This window comes from Ammospiza nelsoni, chromosome 15 (genome assembly GCF_027579445.1).
Source record: "Ammospiza nelsoni isolate bAmmNel1 chromosome 15, bAmmNel1.pri, whole genome shotgun sequence".
In the NCBI taxonomy this organism is placed as follows: Eukaryota; Metazoa; Chordata; class Aves; order Passeriformes; family Passerellidae; genus Ammospiza; species Ammospiza nelsoni.
Window position 1 is genome coordinate 15,398,266 of NC_080647.1, and position 20,602 is coordinate 15,418,867.

The 20,602-nt window shown below is 48.6% G+C and overlaps 2 protein-coding genes across 3 annotated transcripts; both read left to right on the forward strand.

Moving 5' to 3' along the window:
• On the forward strand, nucleotides 1-6,564 carry ITGB1BP2 (integrin subunit beta 1 binding protein 2). The gene is made up of 11 exons (XM_059482930.1): nucleotides 1-169; nucleotides 372-421; nucleotides 505-561; nucleotides 830-978; nucleotides 1,114-1,226; nucleotides 1,481-1,539; nucleotides 2,618-2,688; nucleotides 2,891-2,993; nucleotides 4,308-4,427; nucleotides 4,826-4,888; nucleotides 6,079-6,564. Exons 1-11 carry the CDS (start codon nucleotides 106-108, stop codon nucleotides 6,346-6,348), a joined length of 1,119 nt encoding a protein of 372 aa, XP_059338913.1. The 5' UTR covers nucleotides 1-105; the 3' UTR covers nucleotides 6,349-6,564.
• Nucleotides 6,565-7,710: 1,146 nt separating this feature from the next.
• On the forward strand, nucleotides 7,711-20,497 carry LOC132080026 (rho-related GTP-binding protein RhoG-like). Of its 2 annotated transcripts, XM_059482988.1 has the most exons (3): nucleotides 7,711-7,760; nucleotides 10,045-10,125; nucleotides 15,957-20,497. In XM_059482988.1, the coding sequence occupies exon 3, from the start codon at nucleotides 15,978-15,980 to the stop codon at nucleotides 16,551-16,553; it is 576 nt and encodes a 191-aa protein (XP_059338971.1). In that variant the 5' UTR covers nucleotides 7,711-7,760; nucleotides 10,045-10,125; nucleotides 15,957-15,977; the 3' UTR covers nucleotides 16,554-20,497. The 2 variants fall into 2 exon arrangements, with proteins under 2 accessions (XP_059338971.1, XP_059338972.1); XM_059482989.1 differs by lacking the exon at nucleotides 10,045-10,125 and having other exon boundaries at nucleotides 7,722-7,760.
• The last annotated feature ends 105 nt before the right edge of the window (nucleotides 20,498-20,602 follow it).

Consider the following 20,602-nt stretch of genomic DNA (forward strand, 5'->3'; position numbering starts at 1 on the left):
CACGGCCAGCCCGGCCCCCGGGCAGCACAGGGGGGTCCCGGGCAGGGCTGGGGCCGATGGCATTTCTGAGGAAGGGCTGAAGGACGCTGCCAACCCGCCTGAGCCATGGCCCTGCTGTGCTACAACAAGGGCTGCGGGCAGAGGTTTGACCCCGAGCACAACGCCGAGGGTGAGTGAATTCGTGTGCCTGCCACCGGAGGGAATAATGGGAATTATGGTGTGCTGCTTTCCTGGGGTGTGCCCAGCCCGGCACAGCCACCCAAATGGCAGGAGCTGCCTCTGGAGCTGCCTCTGGAGCTGCTGGCTGTCTCTGGTGGCTCATGGGCAGGATTGCTGCTCCTGAAAGCTCCTGCCCTGTTTTCCCTTTTCAGATTCCTGCCTGTATCACCCCGGTGTCCCCATTTTCCACGATGCCCTGAAGGTGAGTGGGGCAGCAGCTGTGGGGAGTGCCCTTGTCCCCAGCAGGACTGCCCACAGCTGACCAGCCTGTGTCCTGCTGTCTAGGGCTGGTCTTGCTGCAAGAAACGCACAACAGACTTCTCTGAGTTCCTCTCCATAAAGGTGAGTGACCTGCCAGCCCAAATGCACCCACTGCTCCTCCATCTTTCATCCTTTCCTTCTGGCCCCTGCTCAGTGCTGTCCCACCCTGTCCTGTGTCAGGGATGTCCCTTGTCCCCTGCCAGCCAGGGATTTGCATCTGCTTCCAAGGACCTTCCAAGCAAGGTCAGAGCCCACCTCTGCCACCTCATCACAGAAACTCACAGGGTTTGGGGACAGCCACCAGGCTGAGGAGGACAAAGCGGTCACGGGGCTTGTCTCTGCTGCTCAGGGATGCACAAAGGGGTTTCACAGCAAGGAGAAGCCCCCTGAGCCCTCCAGCCAAGAGAAGAGCTCAGATGAACCAAAGGCCAAGCCAGTGAAGGAGATCATTGTCCAAGGACCAAAATCAGCTGAGAAGATGCTGCGGGAAAGACCAAGGTGAGAAAGGCTCAGCCAAGTCCTGCCCTGCTGTGTCACTTCTGTGTGTGCCCTGCCCTGCTGCTCTCTCAGGAGAGGCAGTGACACTTAAATCACAGAAAAACCCACTTGGCCTTTGCTGCTGCTGTTTCCCAGCTCTGATGAGCCAAGACAACTGCTGCCAGTTAAAGTATCCAGGTCTCTGGAGCAGGCACTGGAGAAACTGAACGTGTCCTCTGAGGACAGGACACTCGAGAGCTCTCGTACAGGTAAGGACAAGCTGATGGATGGCATTGGGGGTGCACATGGCAAATTCAGCAGGGGGTTTACATGGCAGGCTCAGGGCAGTCAGTGAGTGCTGCATGTTCAGCTACCTGCAAAACTGCAAAACTACAAAAGTGCATCTTGGAGGCGCATTGGGATGGTCTGTGCTCAGCTGGGGAGCTGGCAGAGGGTTGGGTGAGGATTTGGGGCAGGCATGGGCAGTGTGTGTGTCCTGGGTGAGGTTGTGTTGGTCTCACAGGTGAGGAGGCTGCCCAGGTGAGAGCTGGCACCATGTGCAAGAATGCAGCCTGCAAGGTGGTGAGTACCTGCAGGGACCCAGCTTCACCCTCCTGTGCCTTCACCCTCCTGTGCCTTCACCCTCCTGTGCCTTCACCCTCCTGTGCCCTTACCCTCCTGTGCCCTTACCCTCCTGTGCCTTCACCCCCTCTGTGCCTTCACCCTCCTGTGCCTTTACCCTCCTGTGCCTTTACCCTCCTGTGCTTTCACCCTCCTGTGCCTTCACCCTCCTGTGCCCTTACCCTCCTGTGCCTTCACCCTCCTGTGTCCTTACCCTCCCATGCCTTGCTCCAGGAGCATCACAGGCCCAGGTTCAGGGCAGGTACCAGGCAGGTGGAAGGTGGCAGTGCCCACCTGCTCCATATTCTCATCCCACCCTGGCAGCAGCCACCTCTGTCACCTCCCACCCACTTTCCTGCAAGAGGCTTCCACATTGGTGGTGGATTTATATTTCAGTGCTGCTGGCTGCTGCAGTGAAATACAGCACATATTCAGGGTTGGGCATGTAGGCAAAATGCACATGGAGCAATTCCCACCTGCCTTGAACTGATGCAGCGCAGCCCAATTTCGCTCTCACCCGAGGCTGCCTTGTGGAGCACTGCCTGCCTCAGGATGAGTGGGAGGGTGCAGCTGTGTCGGGGATGGGATGCTTGGAAAGCTGCAGTGAGGGAGTGGGGAGCAAAAGGCAGGGGGCAGATGGGGCCATAAGGCTGGCATAGCCTCTGGAAAGGAGAGGAGAGGACAGCAATGACAAATCACCCCCTGCACCTCAGAGTGAGTTTGTGTGATGCCTAAATGCGCCCACTGTGCTTGTGTTGCCAGGCCCTAGGCTGGTAGCAGGCTGTGTGTGGGAGAAGGGTGCAGAAGGGCTGCTGGCAGGGTGGCAGGGGTGACATTGGGATCCTGGCAAGGTCGGGGTGGCTTCCCTGTGCCATCAGGGAGCAGGGATGGGTGCTGGGCAGCTGGCTGGGCATGGTCCCAGAGGGAATCCTCACAGAGCCTGGCAAAAGGGTGATGCTGGGCATTCAGTGGAGACCTGTGCCCCATCATCCTGTGCCACTGACACAGACAGAACTTTCCTCTGCTTCTTTCTCCACAGATCTACCAGGGCCCAGAGAGTAACACAGAGGTTTGTACGTTTCATCCTGGCGTTCCTGTCTTCCACGAGGGGTAAGAGAAAACCTTTTCCCAGAGCAAACTGACACTTCCATGGCAAGGAGGTGGCCCCAGCAGCACGGGCACTGCCACTGTGGGTGACAGCCTGCAAGGGGACAGGGGCAGCTCCTGCTTGTGAGCCTCTCTGCCTCCTCCCCACCCTGCTGTGGTCTCTCTCCTGCTCCTGACCCCACTCAGGCCACCCTGCTCTCCTCAGGATGAAGTACTGGAGCTGCTGTGGAATCAAAACCACAGATTTCAGTGCCTTCATGGAGCAGCCAGGCTGCAGCCGTGGGCGTCACTGCTGGACAGAAAAGAAGGTGAGGGGCTCTCAGCACAGGCAACTCGTGTGAGCCATTGGCATTATTGGCATTTGAGGGTGCTCCTTCCATGCTCTGTATTCACACAGGTTTCTGCATTTTATTGTCATAATATCTGTAATTGCTGGCAGATGAGTGCACAGGTTTGAGTGGCCAATCTTCACCCATCTGCCCTTTGAGGTGCTGCTCTGCCTTCACAAGATGTGTCAGCTCTCACCCCCAATGGGCAGATGTGCAGTATAAATCTGAGCAAGGCAGGACCTGGCCCTGGACACAGCATAGCCAGCATTGCAGGCTGCCACACTGAGACAGGTGGCTGAGCACAGGAAAAGTCCTAAAAAAACCCCAAAGGTATTGGCAGATGATTGCAGGTAACTGAATTTGGCTTTAATGAAGCTTTCCCTCTGCAGCTGCCTCTCAGGAGGGATCTCATCCACACCCCAACATGGTGTTGTGGCAGGCAGTGGGGACCAGATCACAATTCCCAATACTGTGTCTGTAAGTTTCCCCAGGAAAGTTCTTGACTGGAAACAAGCTTGAGCTGGGAAAGTTCTACCAAAGCAGCCCAGGATAACCCAGAAAGTGCACTGTGTTCCTCTGAGTCAGCACTGCTCCCAGCAACCCTCTCTGAGCCCAATCTCCTCTTTGTCCTGGAGCAGAAAACATACCCTGAATGTAAAGGAGGCTGCAGAGAGGGAACTGTGATGCTGTGATTCAGGTGTTTGGTGCTAATTGTCACCTGAGGGCCAGGATCTGGGGCCAGGGCTCTCATGGAGCATTTCTGTGGCTGGCAGTGTGGAGGGCTGCAGGGGTCTGCCTCCCTGTGCTGCTCAGAAATGAGCTGGTGGGGACACAGGCCTGTCAGTGCCCATGGTGCTGACAAGGTGGACAAAGGTGAAACGTGGGGGTTTCATCTGGGGCTCACCTGACTCCCAAATGCAGCATGGTGCATGATCAATAACAGCCCTGCACTGCCCTCCAGGCTGAGATTCCTGGCTGTGCACAGCACTTAGGGGCTTGGGCACAGCAGAGTGACTCTGGAACTAGGAGAGGTGTCTCTGATCTCAGAGTGCCCTGAAGGAACCCCGAGCACAGCACAGTTGTCCCATGTTACATGGGATGGACAGCATGGCAGGGACTGCCCACCTTTGCACAAACCATCTCCCCTCAAAAACCTGCACAAGAGGCGGGGTTTGTTCTCCTGACCTACCAGCACAAAGACGTGCAGGGAGCATCCCGAGGCTCAGCCGTGCCCTCTGCTGGGGCAGTGCCTGAGCCGTGCCTGCCCTGACGGGCTGCTCTCCTCCTGGGCAGGACAAGAAGGCGGTGCTGTGCCGGCAGGACTGGCACCAGACCGGCAGCCAGGTGGTGGTGACAGTGTACGCCAAGAACCCCCTGCCTGCCCTCAGCAGCGTCAAGGCGAACCGCACCGTGGTGAGTGGGGTGGGCTCTGCACGCCCACCTGGGTTTGCAGGAGCCACCTGGTGCTCTTTGGTGTCCAGCCAGACACCTGTTTGGCCTGTTGGCACTGCCAACCCGCCATCCCTGAGCTGAGAGCCTGGCGGCCCCACTGCTGCATCTGCCCAGCAGCTCTGGCTTTCAGCGTCAGGGGGTGGATTTGCTGGCTTTGGGTGCCTTGACCTGTGGCAGAGGTGAACCTGTCACGCTCTGAAAGGGGTGGAATGTTGCCAGGTGCTGAGGGCATCACCAGACCATTACACTGGAGCCAGGGTGTGGATGCAGTATGGTGCTGAAAGGCAGCTGCACTGTCTGGGGAAGAGCTCTGGCAGTGCTGTGCTGCCCTCTCAGATAATTTTCTGTTGATCTTTCAGCTCGAGGCTCACGTCATCTTTGAAGGGAATAAGATTTTCCAGGCAGAACTGGAGCTCTGGGGGGTAAGATCCTGTTTGCTTTGATTTCCCTGTTCCAGCAGCCTGCATGAGGCTGGGCTGCAGCTCTGGGAGGCAGCCTGAGCTTTTCATCCCGGGCTGGGTTGCCCAGATACAGGCATTTATGGCCACCTCTGCTGGGAAATGCCTTAGGGGCTGTGAGGAGGCTGAGGTGGCTGCACTGATTTATCCAGGGTCAGAGCTGGAGGTCCCTACCATCCCCAAAGGTGTTCTGGGTTTGCTCCCAGGCTGCCCCAAATGCTCTTTGGCCCGGCAGGTCCCTGATCCTGCTATGAGTTTCAGGTCTGAGCTATGAGAGTGATTTTTCAACTGCTGGCTGGCTGGGGCGAGCAGCAGCGAGCTCAGGAATTTGCATGTGCGTTTCTGGTCGGTATTTCTGGCGCTGGCTGTGCCTGCAGGCGGCGGAGGGCTGACAGGTGTGGGCATGGCTGTGTCTCAGCACAGCTCCTGCTGGGGAGAGGCTGCGAGTGCAGCTGAGGCAAGCTGAGCTCTCCTGAGCTCCGAACCAGCGCTGTGGTGCTGCTGAGACCCTGCAATGTGAAACTCAGCTCAGCTCAGTGCAGCTCAGCTTCTCCTGGCACAGGCGGAGATTTCTCCTCTGGCAGGGCCGAGTAGGTGATAGTCTGTGACTTACTGTGTAATTGGTTTGAATCTACTGGTGGGATGTCACTGGGGCTGAGTATGAAAGATCACACCTGATAATCTTAACAAAATTACAAATACAAAAATTAGAGCGGTTTCTACTAGACAAAATAACATCGTTGTAATCAATTTTTACAGCAGCACAAGCAGTTCTCAGGCACACACAACCTTTTCCAGTATATAGGAGCACAGTTTTCTGGTCAGTGAATGGATGAATTTCGAAGTGGCAAATTTGGATGAATTTCGAAGTTCAGTGTCTAGACACACTGGGCATTAGCAGTATGGCTTTCACAAATGAATCCCAGCTGTTCTCTAGTAATGCAGGATTCTAAGTTTACTGCTTGCCATCTTTCATTCACCCTTCGTGCCCACGCCCCTTTTGAAGGGTAGAGCACTGTTTTTTCATTATTTAATCCTAGTGCAATGATGGGTTGGATAACGTGAACAGTGGCCACATTAGAAGCAGGATCATAGGTGAAATTTACCATAGTCCATTTATCTGCTCGGCTCACTGTGCCTTTTCACCTCCCTAGACCATTGATGTGGAGAGGAGCTTTGTGAGCATGGTCCCAGCCAAGGTGGAGATCACGCTCTGCAAAGCCAGCCCAGGCTCCTGGGCCAGGCTGGAGCTCCCCCAGAGCAAGCTGCAGTCCTGTGGTGAGCCAGAGAAGGAAGCTGCAAGCACAGAGGAGTCCAGGGCTGTACAGGATGAGGACTCTGATGACAGCTTGAGCTGGTCCGAGGAGGAGGATGAAGAAGAGTTGGAGATGGGAACACCAGATCTGATAACACCGAGTAACTGATGGTCGAGTGCTTCAGCCATTCCCTGGGTCCTGTGCCTCCATCCCTTGTCCCAAGTCCCTGTCCAGCTCTCCTGGGCCCCCTGAGCTGCTGGGCACCTTGGCACCAGCTCCAGCAGAGCAGTCCTGGCCCAGAGCTGTGTGCAGGTGCAGCGTGGCCTCTCCCCGGCTCGGAGGGGACAATTAATAAACACCCAGAGCAAAGGTTGTCCTCTGAAATCCGTGACGGGCGCATAAGAAACATCCGCGGGCCAAACCCTGCCTTGTGTCACTTCCTCTTCTGTGCCTGACTGGGGCAGGGCAACAGGAGGAGTCACCTTCGGTGTCCCTGGGGGTGTCCAGATCCCAGCACCCTCCCTGAGCTTGGCGTTTCTGGGGCGGACACAGCCTTCCCTGCGGCTCCTGGGGCGCTGAGCCCCGGGCTGAGCTGAGTGTGAGCTCTTGCCCTGTCCCCCGCCCGGGCCCCGCGGCTTGGTGGGGACACGGTGACCGCGGGCACGGGAGTGTCACCGCCGCCGGCAGCCAAAGCGGAGCCGTGGCGTTCGTGCAGAGCCCTGAGAGGCGTGAGACCGCCCGGGGCAGCGGCGGGATGCGGAAGGCGCCGCGGGCCGGGCGGAGGCGGGGGATGCCCGCGGGGGCTGCGCGGGGTAACGCGGCACGGGAACGGGAACGGGAACGGGGGCGGCGCACGCCGGGAACCGGAGCATCCACCCTTGTGAAAAACCCAGCAATCTTCTGCCACAGCGCCACTAAATTGCACAGTGTAGAGAAAGCAAAAGCAAACACTCACTTTTGCCATTCTTTCCTTTTGCTAGCATTATCTTTATTAAGGATATATTGTCCTTATTAAGGATACATGTTACGTATTTGTGGCTGTGCGTATTTCTGCGTATGAGGTTTGAAGTGAATCTACTGAGAAATCATCCAAAGTCAGAGATAATATATAATATAATATAATATAATATAATATAATATAATATAATATAATATAATATAATATAATATAATATAATATAATATAATATAATATAATATAATATAATATAATATAATATAATATAATATAATATAATATAATATAATATAATATATATTTGGACAAGGCATAAATACAAAATAACGAATTTAGCATCCGCAGGATCACAGGGGGGCGGATGGCGGGGCTGTACCGGAGCACTCCAGCGAGGCCGTAGCCCCGGGCCGGGCCCGGGGGGATGCTCCATTCCGTTCCGTTCCGCTCCGTTCCGCTCTCCGGGGCCGCCGCTCCCCGCGCTCCGCCCGCCCCGGCCGCGCGCGCCCCCTGGCGGCTCCCGGGGCAGCGGCGGCGCGGAGGGCGCGTGCGCGCGGCGGCGGGCGCGGGGCGCGGCCGGGTCGGGGTCCGCGGGGAGCAGCGGGGCCGCGGGGCCGCGCCGGAGGTGAGCGCGGGGCGGCGGCGGCGGCACCGCCGGGGCGCGGGGGCGGGCGGAGAGGAGCGGCGGGGCCCGGAGAGCCCGCGGGAAGGGCGGGGGAGCGGCGGGCCCGGCGGGGGAGCGGCGGGCCCCGCGCGTGGCCGCGTGTGTTCCCGCCCGGCCGTGCCGGAACATCCTCCGTGCCCGGCCGCGCTGACAGCGGGGCGCGGCCCGCGGCCTCCGCCCGGCCGGCCCCGCCGCTCCCGAACCGGGGCACGCTGTGGGCGCACCTGTCCCGGCGGAACGCGGCCGGCTCCGGGGCAGGGCAGAGCAGGGCAGGTAGCCCGGCGGTACCGGGGCTGCTCCGCCGCAGCAGCGTGGCGGGCCGGCTCCTGCGTGCCCCGAGGGCTTCGGGAAGGGATGCGCGCCCGGCTTCGCGCTGGGCGGTGCGGGCGGAGCTGCGTGTGGCGGCCGGGGGCCCGGGGGTGCTGGGGAAGGGCTTGGAACGAGCCTTTATCTGCTCCGGGAGTGCGGGGCAGGGCAGGGCAGGGCAGGTCGCGCTTGCCCCGGTGCCGCGGTGTGCCCGGGCTGGGCTGGGCTGGGCTGGGCTGTTCGATGCCAGCGCGATGCTAATCCCGATCAGGAGCACCGCGACAAATTTAAGGCGACCTCTGCTCCCAGCGAGTGTCATAAAACGTTGGCACGAGATGAGGCAGCCTTTGGGAAGGTGCCTTGCCTCGCTGCTGGGAGTGAGGATAGGTAAGGATAGGAAGGTTGGATTTTTTCTCCAGCAGCTGGCAGAGTGCTGTCTCAGGAAAAGCAGTGCAAGGTGGTGACCTAAAACACTCAGGGGTGCCAGGTATGGTCTCATTTAGCAGCTGCCAGGAGCTGCCCTTCGTCGCTCAGTGGTTCTCTTCTGCGCGCTGGGAACTTTCAGTTTTATAGCAACCTGCGCTGAGTTCCTGCTTAACCTCAAACCTCGAGAAGCAATGCTGCTTTTTATTTGTTCTGAACTTCTCTCTTTCTGTTTTTTTCCCCTGTGTTGTTTTCTGGTTTTGTTTGGTTTTGGGGTTTTTTTTTTGTTTTCTTTTTTTTCAGGAAGCAGTGAGTAATCAGTATCTGTTTATTCTTTATAGATGCTTGCAATTCCCACCATAATTACGCTGAATTATAAAAAATGCTTTAATTTAAGAGTTTTTATGTGTACCTTATGCTTGCAATGTGTGTCCTGGGCTGGGGTGCAGTGCTTCTTGTGGCAGCATCGTTTGCTCTTTGCCCCAAGCTCATTTTTTGATTTTTAAAAAGCTCACGTTCTCTTCCATGTAAGATGTTAAATACATCACTGGAAGGCATACTTTGGAGCCAGTTTGCCACTGTTCACCAGCACAGCGGTTTTCCTACAAGGAATTCAAGATCATGAGATACATTTTAGATTATTATTTCCATCTAAAAAAACTTTTAAATATTATTCATGGAAGGAACTTTACAGAGACCCTGGAAAAACAACAAAATATGCGGTTTGCAGTTAGTAGGAGGAAGCTGAACGTGTGGTTTGATTTGTTTATGTGATGAGGCTGTGATTCTTCTGGGGTCCAAAGTATTTTCACACAATCTGGTGCCACGTGAAGATTTGTACCTCTACAGGGAATGTTTTTTTTTATTTTACATGCCAGTTTGTGTAAATCTGATGAACTTCTGAGAGGCTCCTTGACTCTGGTAACTTTTGCTCACATTTTAGAATTGCAATGCTTGATGCAAATGAGACTTGGCAATGGTTGCAGTATTGTAGTGCACAAGCCATGATAAAATACATGAGTGCATGCATTAACTCCTGTCTTAGTCATACCAAAACTCTTTGAAAAAATTGGTATTGATTGAGCAAGTACATTTTTGTTTGTTTTTGTTTGGGGGTTGTGTTTGTTTGTTTGTTTTGGTTTCTGTGTTTTGGGTTTTTCTGTTTTTTGCTTGATTTTGTTTCAGTTTTGTTTTTGGTTGGGTTTTGTTTGGTTTTATTCTTTGTTTATTCTTGTTTGTGTTTTTATTTGTTATTAAATCTCCCTCCCTTGCCCTCTCCATCTCCCCAGTGAAATTTGGGGGTGGAAGAGGAGGACTCAGAGAGGTGCAGTCCAATGGAAAGTGTGGAGGGGCTGTTTTTCTCACAGAAAGCAGCTTAGATTTTCCTGGTGTAACATTGCCCTTCATGCACAACAGTGGCTTTGTTACAACTGAGACTGCCAGCAAATGCCAGGTGACAAAAGATGATAGGAAGTCACACTAACAGTTTTTTATTTTTCTTTTTCCCCTCAAACAGGAATCCAGAATGCTTAAACTGAATTTATCATTCATCCTGCAACGAGCCTAAAACGCCTCTCCACAGAACTTTATGTCTGAGGTACTGTTTGTTTCTTTTAGCCAACAGTAGTGACTAAAACCTTGTCAGAATCTATGGAAGGTGGGAAGGACATGGTTATTAACTTTTCATGAGCTGACTGTGAACCCCCAGGACCAAGTTGCTTGCATTACCTAGGAGTGAGTTAGTGAGTGTGGGCACAGCAGCCTGCAGCCCTGGCTCCTGTTCTTACACCTTTGCTCACCATCAAAGGGACACTTGTGTTCACATAAACTCTGAAGGATCCCTGCCTTGATTAATCCATGACTCTGCACGTGCTTGCAGGAGGGAAATCCAAGTTTAATACTCTGCAGCTTTTGATTATGGCAGTCATGTTCATTCACTGGGGATCCAGATACCTGCTGGAGTCTTGGCTTTGAGTTCCTGTGGGCTGTGCAGCTGCACCTTGTCACAGTCTTACTGCATCAGCTGTGCATCTCCTCCCTGAGCTAATGCCCTTTGGAAATATTAATGATCCGTTCAGGATCTTGGATTCATGGAATTGAAGGTGTTTGATGTTTGGTACTAATATCATTGCTCTGCTGTAAAGTTTGGGGTATAAGTGCCTGTAGTAGGATGCTTGTGTAGGTGAGTTGCCCAAATACCTCATGCAGAAGACTTCATTTTCACTGTAATTTCCTAAGAAATATTGCTTTTGTGTGTTTCATCCCTGAAAAAAAAAATCTTTTAATCAATAAACCAATTTCAGCCTTGTTTGACAGAGGTAGAGGTTTTAAAAATATTATTTGAAATGTTTTGAGGGAGTTCTTTTATTTCCTAGAAACAACTTTTTGTGTCAAAAGGCATGAAGGGCTTTCTAGCATTGGCACTGAAGGAGCAGCCAGCAAGAATTGCACTCCTGTTGTGTGCTTGGGAGCTGAATTTATAGGCAAAGAGCTTGGAAGAGAGCAAGCTCCCTCGGTTCTGTTGTTCACATGGAGCCTGGGTGCTGAAATGCACAGTTCCTGCTGTGCTGCTGAAATCTGCCTTCCCCTGTGGGTTTTTCCCCCTTTCACAGCCACCCAGACTGTTGCAGTTTTATTTCTCTTGCAGGTGAATGGTAGGACATAAAGTTGTGTGAAAACTTTGAGAGGCACTGAGAAGTCCAAGTAGGTCACTCACTGCTGAAGGATATGAGGGATGAGGTCTCCTATTTAACTTTTTCTGCTCTTTCTTGGCGCACATTCTGAAAGCCTGGCACCTCTCCACCCCTTTGGCACTTGCCTAAAACAATGGCAAGTAAGCTGAGCTGTTGTGGGATAGTAACAGAGTCTTGATTAAATTGCTGAGAGCCCCTTTCTCTTCCCTGCTGGGGCTGGTGGGTAAGCTGCACATGTGAATTAACTCCTTTGCATGGGTGAGGATGGTGTGATATATTTAGAACTGCCCTATCCACCCAGTTCTTTGTTGAAAGTTCCTGCCTGACTTCATGTTTCAGGCAGACAGAGTGAGTTGTCTCTGATCTAGTTTTTGTTACTGGAAGATGAGCAATTAAGTTGTTTCAATTTCTTAATTTCTGCCTGCCCCTGGTAAAGCAGGATCTGGTTCTCCAAAACAGCGAGGGCCTGATGAAAGTGATGGCTGAGCAGAATGACACAGCTCAGTACAGCAGATTTCAGCTGAATTCGAGAGTTTTCTGCTCAGGTTTGGCCAAAATGGGGCCCTATCTAAACGGTATGAGAAGGAAGGAAGAGCAGACAAACTCAGTGAGAGTGAGTTTATCAGAGAGCAATATCAGAGCTAAAATCCACCTCACAAAGAGCATCTGATGTTAGCAGAGGCGTGTCCTGCTAAGAAGTTCTGCAAAAGGGTTTTAAAAGTGTAGGAAGTATAAAAAACATAAATCTAGAAAACTACAAAAGGAATCAGGTTCCTGTTTTCTCTCTGTTTTCTGTCACTGTATTCTCCCTTCTCTCAGCAGACGGGAACTTCCCCTCAGGAGTGTTGAGGGAAGATCTAGAAGTTGTTTCTCTACCACAAAAAAAATCTGATGCAATGTGGAGTTATTGTGTGTCTGTGTTCCAAGCAGTGAATTTCCCCAGCAAATGTTCATCTGGAGAGCAAACTGTCCATGTTAATGATACCAGAAAATGCTTAATTAGGTCAGAACAGGAGCAGCTCTTCAGGTGATGTCTTGACATGTTGAAATCTTGCACATTCCAGAGGAAGTGCCAGGTGTGCAGGCAGTGAAGTCAGACTTTGCAGCATCTTCTGAGGAGGGAACTAACCCAAACAGGGAATGCCAGTTTTCAAATTCAAAGCCATTGATGGACAAGATAGAAATAACTCTAAGTATTTTTGCACAACATTTCTGAGTGGGATGATTTGGTGTGTTTTTTTTTTCTTTTTTTTTCTTTTTTTTTTTTTTTAATTGCTTTTTAAAAAAATGATTACTTAATTTGAAAATTATTCCTATTCTGCTGTAACTGCTAGAACCTCAGCTGCAATAAAAGTCCTTTCCCTGCAAGGACTAAGGAACCCAGATTACCTCTCACTACTTTGGATTTTCTGTTCACTTGTTTCTTTAGCTGCATAACCTTTCAACTTGGCTTTGAAGCTTGTGACCAGCTTTCTGTTTCTAAATTGGGGTTTTTTATCTATTGACATGTTAATCTGTATTTTTCTTTCTTTCATTTTCTTGTTACTTGTCATATGTGTAGTTTTTCTCTCTAAAATTTCCCCAAAAATTCTTTAGTAGGTCACCAAAAAAATCCCAAACAAACCCTAAACCAATTTTCCTACTCTTGGTAATTTTTGTTGGTAATTTTGTTTTTGGAGTATGGGAATTTTTTTTTCAATGTATATTTATATTTAGATAGCATGCAGTGCCAGCTTCAAGGATGCTTAAGAAATAGGGATTTTCCATGCAAATTTGAACCCAGGCTTTCTTTACTATCTTATGAGAGTTTTATTGTAGCCAAATTGTTTACTAAAAAATAATAGAGATTTCATACATTATGAGTTATTAAGTACATTATTAAGTACATGGATTTAATAGAAAAGACCTGATGGAAGGAATATTAGTTTGCTTGGTTGTGACTTAAATTAAAAAACTCTTTGTCTTCCATATATAAATCTTTAACCAAACTACCCTTGCTCACAACATAATTTTCTACAGTCAAGTAGCTTTATTCTACTCTTTACTTTTTGATTAATTAATCTAAATTTTGTGTTTCAATACAAGGAACGTGCATCCTGGTGTGTGTTTGTTTTTCTGTATTGCAAATGCCACACACGATTCCTTTCAGCTCAGGCAACCTCCTTTAAAGGGGCCCTTCAGAGAATCATACTTGAAAGCCTACAAGCTCTTTAGCTGTGTTTGTGTAGTTAATGCTTTGCCCAATGCCTTGGCAGGTTTGCCTGGAGTTATTTCCCCTTGCAAACGCTGCTCTTCTAAAATCCGAGTTTTAGTGGGGTAATTCAAGGTATTAGTGCCCTGAAAAGAGCATTCATGTTTCAGGCTTTTTTTTTTTTTTGTTACTTTATTACTGATTTCCAAGTTGAAATCTGTAATAGCCTTAAATAAAACACCAACAAAGTAATCTTTGAGTAACACAGTTTCATTAGACATTTTGAATCAGATTGTGTTAGCTGCTGCTGGTGGCTTTGGAGTTTTTCCATCTGGGAAGCTGTGCTGTCTGAGGGTGCTGCTGTGATGTCCCTCCAGCCATGGGCAGGCTTTGGGGTGCAGTTTGGGGATACCCTGTCACTCTGTGCAGAGCTCTGGACACCAGTGCACAGAGATTTAAGAGATGTGAGTCCCTGTTTGGGTTTTCAAGGGAGATCTGTTTACAAGTATTTGTAATTTGTTTATTTGGGAAACCAGGGGTTGGGCATATAAAAGGCTTTGTGCATCATCTGGTTTTTGTTGCTGGCTTAGCTCTGCCATCTCCGTGATGTCACTTGTTAGTGACTGGTCAAAATGAATTGTCTGTTGCACAGATAGTTCATTTGGGGAAAAACCTTTGCTCTGGAAGCAGTGGTGTTGGTCAGCACTCGTTTCTGGCACAGCACGTTCTGCTACTTCAGGGGTTTGATGCAAGTGCAGGAATGCTTTAAAGCCTGCCCTGTGTGCAGCAGTAGCAGCACAAGGTGCAGGTTCCCTCCCACCATGTGTGGTTTCCACAGTGTCTGTGCAGGTACACTGATGCTTCCTCAGCACTGTGTGCTGTAGTGACCAGTCAGTGTCACTCCAGTTGCAGCTTTGTGCAGGTAGCCCATTTTCACTTAGTTCAGAAGAATCATGTGCTCCCAGTGAGAATGTGGATGCAGGTAAAGGTTTTGTCTAAAAGGACAAAGCTGAGGCTTAAATGGGAATGAATTGTTGATTTGTTTGGATGGTCTTATGTTCTGCATTGCCTTTGCTGCTCTGATGGTGTTGGAGCTGAGAACTTTCTGGAATATGGAATCAAAATAGTTTAGGTGGGAAGGAACCGTTGAAAGTCATCTGGTTCAACCACCCTGCAGTGAGCAGGGACACCTTCAGTGAGATCAGCTTGCCCAGGGCCCCATCCAGCCTGGCCTTTCCAGGGATGGGGCAGCCACAGCTTCTCTGGGCAATCTGTGCCAGTGTTTCACCCCTCTCTCTGTAAATAACTTCTGCCTTATATCTAATCTAAATCAATCTTTTCCTAGTTTAAAGCCACTGCCCCATGTTCTATCAAAACAGGCCCGGCTAAAAAGTTCTTCCCACCATTCTCTTCTGTTTGAAGCAGGGTATTTTCTGCTGTTTGCAAGCTGAGGATTACTGATAGTACCTCAAAGGCATTTGGGTGAGAAGGCAGATGCAAGTTCCTTCTTGTTCAGGCTAGCAGTGGAAGCTCCAGCACTCAAGAAATGTACAACAAATGACTGCTTGTAGTTAGTTCCCTGCTATTTTCAAACTTCTTGCTGTTCATGTGATGAAAGTTTAAAATTAATTGTGTTTTAGACTGTATTAGTTTGATTGTCAAACCTACCTTTCACATATCAGTAAAGGGATATGGAAAACCTCAAAGTGTCAAATATCTCCTGAATAACAACTCCCCAGGAAAGCTGTTTGACTGCTGATCTTTTAGGACATGTATTTTTCTCATGCTCATTATTTAGAGGACACCAAATAACTCAAGCCTATTAAATCCTGCTTGTTCTGTCAGTGATTAGTGAGTGTAATCTGTTCTTGGCTTCTTTAGAAAAATTCTTTATGGATTCTAATCTGGGTTACTATGGCTAGTTAGATTTCAAAGAACAGCTTTTCTTGAGTGTGCTGCTTTCTGAACCTTTTATCTGGTGTCCTGTAAATAATGTAGTTTATTCAGGACCGATTGATCTGAGTGTAGTGAATTATTATTGTAAACAGTAGCAGTGCAGCCCAGAAATTAATATCTTGATTTTATTTCTAACTTTTGGACCTTTCTTTGTGGTAAACTGTTTAGATAGCAGCCTGTGTAGGCAAGTGTGAGTGTTGGTGTGTGTGTTTGTACAGAGGTGGATGTGTGAACCTACAAACGACAGAGTATCTTGTTACTGGGTCACAATCCCTTTCCACTTGCAGGTGCCTCTTAGGACTTGTCCTTTTGCCTGTGGGAAACAGTCTGGCAGTAAGGCAAGACTGTGGGAATTTGGCTAATTTGTACTTACATGGTTGGAATGCAGCCAATTGTCACTTAGCTCTCCACTCATTGCATCTCCATTTCACTATTGTCTTTGTAGCCCCGAGCTCTTCAGAGTGGCTTGAGACACTGAATGTGATAAGAAAATCCTCAGCTATATTAAAAACACTTGCTAAAGCTTATCTTTACAGTGCCCACCACTGAGTGTGCTTTGCCTAACTGCCCTCTTCTTGCTTTGAGCAGGACTCTGTTTCTGGGTGAAGGATGCAGACTATAAAGTGCGTGGTGGTCGGAGATGGCGCGGTGGGAAAAACTTGTCTGCTCATCAGCTACACCACCAACGCCTTCCCAGAGGAGTACATCCCCACTGTGTTTGACAACTACAGTGCCCAGATGACCGTGGACGGCCGGACAGTCAGCCTGAACCTCTGGGACACTGCGGGCCAGGAGGAGTACGACCGCCTGCGCACGCTCTCCTACCCCCAGACCAACGTCTTCATCATCTGCTTCTCCATCGGCAGCCCCTCGTCCTACGCCAACGTCAGGCACAAATGGCACCCTGAGGTTTCTCACCACTGCCCCAACGTCCCCATCCTCCTGGTGGGCACCAAGAGAGACTTGAGGAGTGACCTGGAAACGGTTAAAAAGTTGAAAGAGCAGAGCTTGGCTCCCACCACCCCGCAGCAGGGGACTTCTCTGGCCAAACAAATTGGAGCAGTCAAATATTTGGAGTGCTCGGCGTTGAATCAGGAGGGTGTTCGGGAGGTGTTTGCTGAAGCTGTCCGTGCAGTTCTGTATCCTGTGACAAAGAAGAACACAAGGAAATGTGTCCTATTGTAGTTGCCTTGGGTGATGGATGTTGGGAGTTGACTAGAATCTTGGAGGGCTTTTTAACAAGTTAAATTGAAGATTTGCATCTTGCACTAACAGCTCTAAGCAGAAATGGTTTATACAATGAATCTTCTTGCAGTCTTACTGCTTCAGGGAAACTGAAACGGAACAGATTGGTTTTTTTTCCAACTGAGAGGTCAAATACCTACTCTATTTCTAAAGTTCCAGTCTCCAGCTTCTCCAGGGATCACTTGATTATTTTAGTGGAGGAAAATAAAAGAGGAGACCTCTTTGAAGCCACTTCTTTACTAGATAGCCATCAGTTACTAGATTTGCAGAAAAGCACAAATCCTGATAACTTTGCTTTAAGTGTAGCTGCTGCTTTTCCCATCCTTTATTCACTGATTGAATTTGTTATACAAACAGAAGTCTGGCTGTCCAGTTGTCTTGTTAATTTAAAGCTTGAAAACAATTTGTTTACTTGCAAAAATGCCTGAACTGAGATTCACCTTGTAGTGAACTGTGATTGATTGTATGAAGAGTTAGCATTAGGCATGGTTAATACAATGAGCAAGACCAAGGGAATACCTGCAATGATTTATTAATAGAAGCAGGAGCTGATTTCTCCTTATGTAAGGAACTTAGAATAATGATGACTCACTCAAATGAGTGATTTTCATAGTTTTGAGGTGGCGAAGTGGAAGAGTAGTTTAGATTCAAGTCTTCCGTAATCTTCTAAACTGAGATTTTATTTCACTGTCCAAAGAGACTTTGCACCCTGAGAATAAAGTTCTAACAATTGCCTTCTCAGGCTGACTGAGGTATTTGGGATGACACTTCTCAAAATGAGATTTTCAGTGTAATCCCTTTGATGAATCCCAGAGACTTGACAGCAGCCTGTTTGCTTTTGAGGAATGAATTGCTTCAATTCCTAACATTCTCGGGGCCACCATCTCAGATTTTTATGGCAAATTCCTTAGTTGTTTTTCTGTGAGAAGGCTGACAGAAAATTAAGAGGTTCTGTTTACAGGAACCCCTGCTTCTTCCTGTTTTCAGTTCAGTCTGTAATGGTTAGCCAGTCACTGGATAGGATTACCTGGGTGGGTTTTTTCCTCTCCTGGATGCTCAGTTCTTACGAACTCTTTTTAACTGAACTTCTATTTACATACTTTTTAACCTTCTTTAGCAGCTCTAGTAAGTGGCAGCTGGCTTTTATTTTCAGGATGTGCACTGTTCTTTATGTGTGGTTCCGGGACCAGCTGAGGAGTGAGCGCAGAGCCCTTCCTTAGACTCAACCTTCCAGCTCCGTGGTATGAAAGCAGCATGCTTCAAAGATACTTTGTGTGAAACCACTGGTGCTGGACTGGGCTTTGTTGTCTGAAGTTGACAGTGCTGTCTTTGTCTGGCTGCAGCCTCAATTGGTCATTCAGAACTTGCTTTTTTCTTGTGATTCCCACACATGCGAAACTGCACTGGTGTATACCCTGGTCAGGAAAAAAAATGTGCCTCATTTTAGCAGGATAACAGAAAATACATCAACAAGGGTATTAGGGATCTTGTGTTAATTTGACCTTGCTTTATCTGATGCTGGCAAAAATACCAGGTGGATGGAAATGTTGGTATTTGTGCCTTAATTCCACTATTTGGATAGAAATGATGGTATTTGGGCTCTAATTCCACTATTTGGATAGAAATTATGGTATTTGTGCCCTAATTCCACTGTTTGGATAGAAATGTTGGTATTTGTGCTCTATTCCACTATTTGAAGAGGATGTGCCTTTCTTCAGCTGGTGTAACTGATGCTGATGCTAACTGCAGTTTTTTTAATCTGACACATGCTCATTTTGGTGCTGCTTTAGCCAATTGCAACCCACAGAATACAAACTGCAGTTAATCCAAATACTGGTGCCTGTGGTCAGTGAACCAACACAGAGTTCCAAACTGAGCACAGGCAGTACCAAAACACCCTTTCTGCAGGATGTTTGCAGAAGCCTACACACTCTGCACATTTTTCTTCACCAAGTGCCATTGCCTGGAGTGCTTTGTGTCCCTTGCACTTGCAGAGGAAGTGCTGTTCCAGATGTGGTTCCTGCCCTGAAGGCTGTGAGGGTGTAGAGAATTCACTGAGATAACCTCTACTCACCACCTTCTGCCTTTGCTTTAGCTGTAGGCCTGTAGTGTGGGCTGGGCTTGCAGGCAGCAATTAACTCTGTGCCTTGTAATTCAAGATTATTTTCTGTAGGTAAATTTCAGTAACTGAGTAAATAGACTTTATCATGTTTAAAATGTATTTATTTAAGCCAGTGCACGTGGTTTGTTTTAATGCTGGTCAGACCTAAATCAACTGTCTAGTGACCCCGGTGCAAGCCCATAACCTTTGCTTTATTCAGAAATGTACTTTTAAAAGTCTGTGATACGTTTGAACTAGTCTTAAGAGGTGCCTGAAATTAAAAGTCTCCTTTTTTTTTTTTTTTTTTTTTTTTTTTTGGCTACATGTATTTGCAGTTTTGTACTGAAGCTACTACTGTTTTTAAAATTTTTTACTTTTTTTACATAATGAAATCTTTTAATCCTGTGCCTTTTTGTGGTTATTCCTAACTGAATTACATGCATTTTGTGGAGATGAAATCTTGTGAGCAAGTATTATTGCACAACCCCTCCATTTCTGTAGGCTCAAGCAGCCATCCTGGAGTGAACTGGAAGAGAGTGTAGCGAGATAAAATTCAACTACTTAATCAATTTATTTGATTTGGTTACACTGTTGATTACATTATACCAGAACACCTTATCCCCACTTAGATTACTTAGCAAATGGATTGCACAACAGTGCTGAGGAGAATAACATGGTAGTGATAAAAATGAGCAGAGGGAACTTTGAACCATCAAAGACTTTTTACTCACTTTGGAGAACCTGGTTATTTAAATGCTTTGTATTTCTGTCACCCTCTGATGGGAATAAAAGTCCTGGCTGGCAGCTGGTTTCCTCCAGCCTCTGCTTTCCATGAGGGTGAGGTTCAGGACAAATCCAGAGAGCTTTTCCTTTCAGTGGGCATTCTCCCTTCTTGATCCTTTTTCCTTTTTTTCCTCCCCTGGAATCCTTGGTCCTTTTTTTTGTAAGTAATCCAGTGCTTCAGTTTACAATCAGCTCTGTTTCTTCCATGCTTTATTTTTCTTCTGTGGGCAGTTGAAAAATACAGACTTCAGATAATCCCATGGCTGGATTTTTTCTTGTTTTGGGAGGTCAGAAAACTCAGTGTCGGTTTCCTGATCGGTTCAAGGTCCTTTGGTTTGTTTCTGAATAGAGATGCAATGTGTATGTCTTAATTCACAGAAGAGACTCACTGTGAAGACACAGATTTTAACCTTTGCTTTGTAAATGATTTCTGAACTGCTTGGGTTTGTTTTTTTTTTAAATACAGCTGAAGCGGAGCAGTTCAGGAATTGTGTGTCCAAAGGATATCCATGAGCTGTGCTTAGATTTGGAAGTGCTTTCTTCAGTTTACAGCTGTAGCTATTTCTATGAAATTTAAAGCAGAAGAACCTCCCTGTGCTTTGTCTCCGGGTGCTAAACCTCACTCTGTAGAAACCTTGGTGCTGCTTGGGCTGACCCAAGAAGTGGATGGAGCTCAGAGGGGTCCCAACCCCAGAGTGGGCAGCAAGGACCACCCATCAGCATGGGAGCCCAAGACTCTGAAGCGTGGTACTGATACATACACTGGCAACTTGATTTTATGCTATAAAATAATTTGTATTACATCTAACAGTTTTAAAGGATTTTTTTTTCCTCCTTTTTTATTTTATAAATTATGCATAATGACATTGTAATAAACCTTTCCTCACCTCTCTGGCTGTCGCATTAACTCGCCCTGCTGTTTGTACCGCCCCTGTGCTGAAGGCAGCTCTTTCCTGTGGAAAGCCAGGCCCGGTTCTTTGAGGCAATAAAAGGAATTTTTGGCAAGGCCGGAGCGTCTGCGCTTCCTTGTGCGCCGCGGGGCGGGGCCGCGCGGGGGCGCTGTGGGCGGGCGCCGCTCCCGGGGCCGCTCCCGCCGCCGCTTCCG

Coding starts and splice junctions, on each gene's coding strand:
- ITGB1BP2 (XM_059482930.1), top strand. CDS start 106: ATGGCCCTGCTGTGCTACAACAAGGGCTGCGGGCAGAGGTTTGACCCC. Junction 2,689..2,890: donor GTTCCTGTCTTCCACGAGGG/GTAAGAGAAAAC, acceptor TGCTCTCCTCAG/GATGAAGTACTGGAGCTGCT. Junction 4,889..6,078: donor CAGAACTGGAGCTCTGGGGG/GTAAGATCCTGT, acceptor TCACCTCCCTAG/ACCATTGATGTGGAGAGGAG.
- LOC132080026 (XM_059482988.1), top strand. CDS start 15,978: ATGCAGACTATAAAGTGCGTGGTGGTCGGAGATGGCGCGGTGGGAAAA.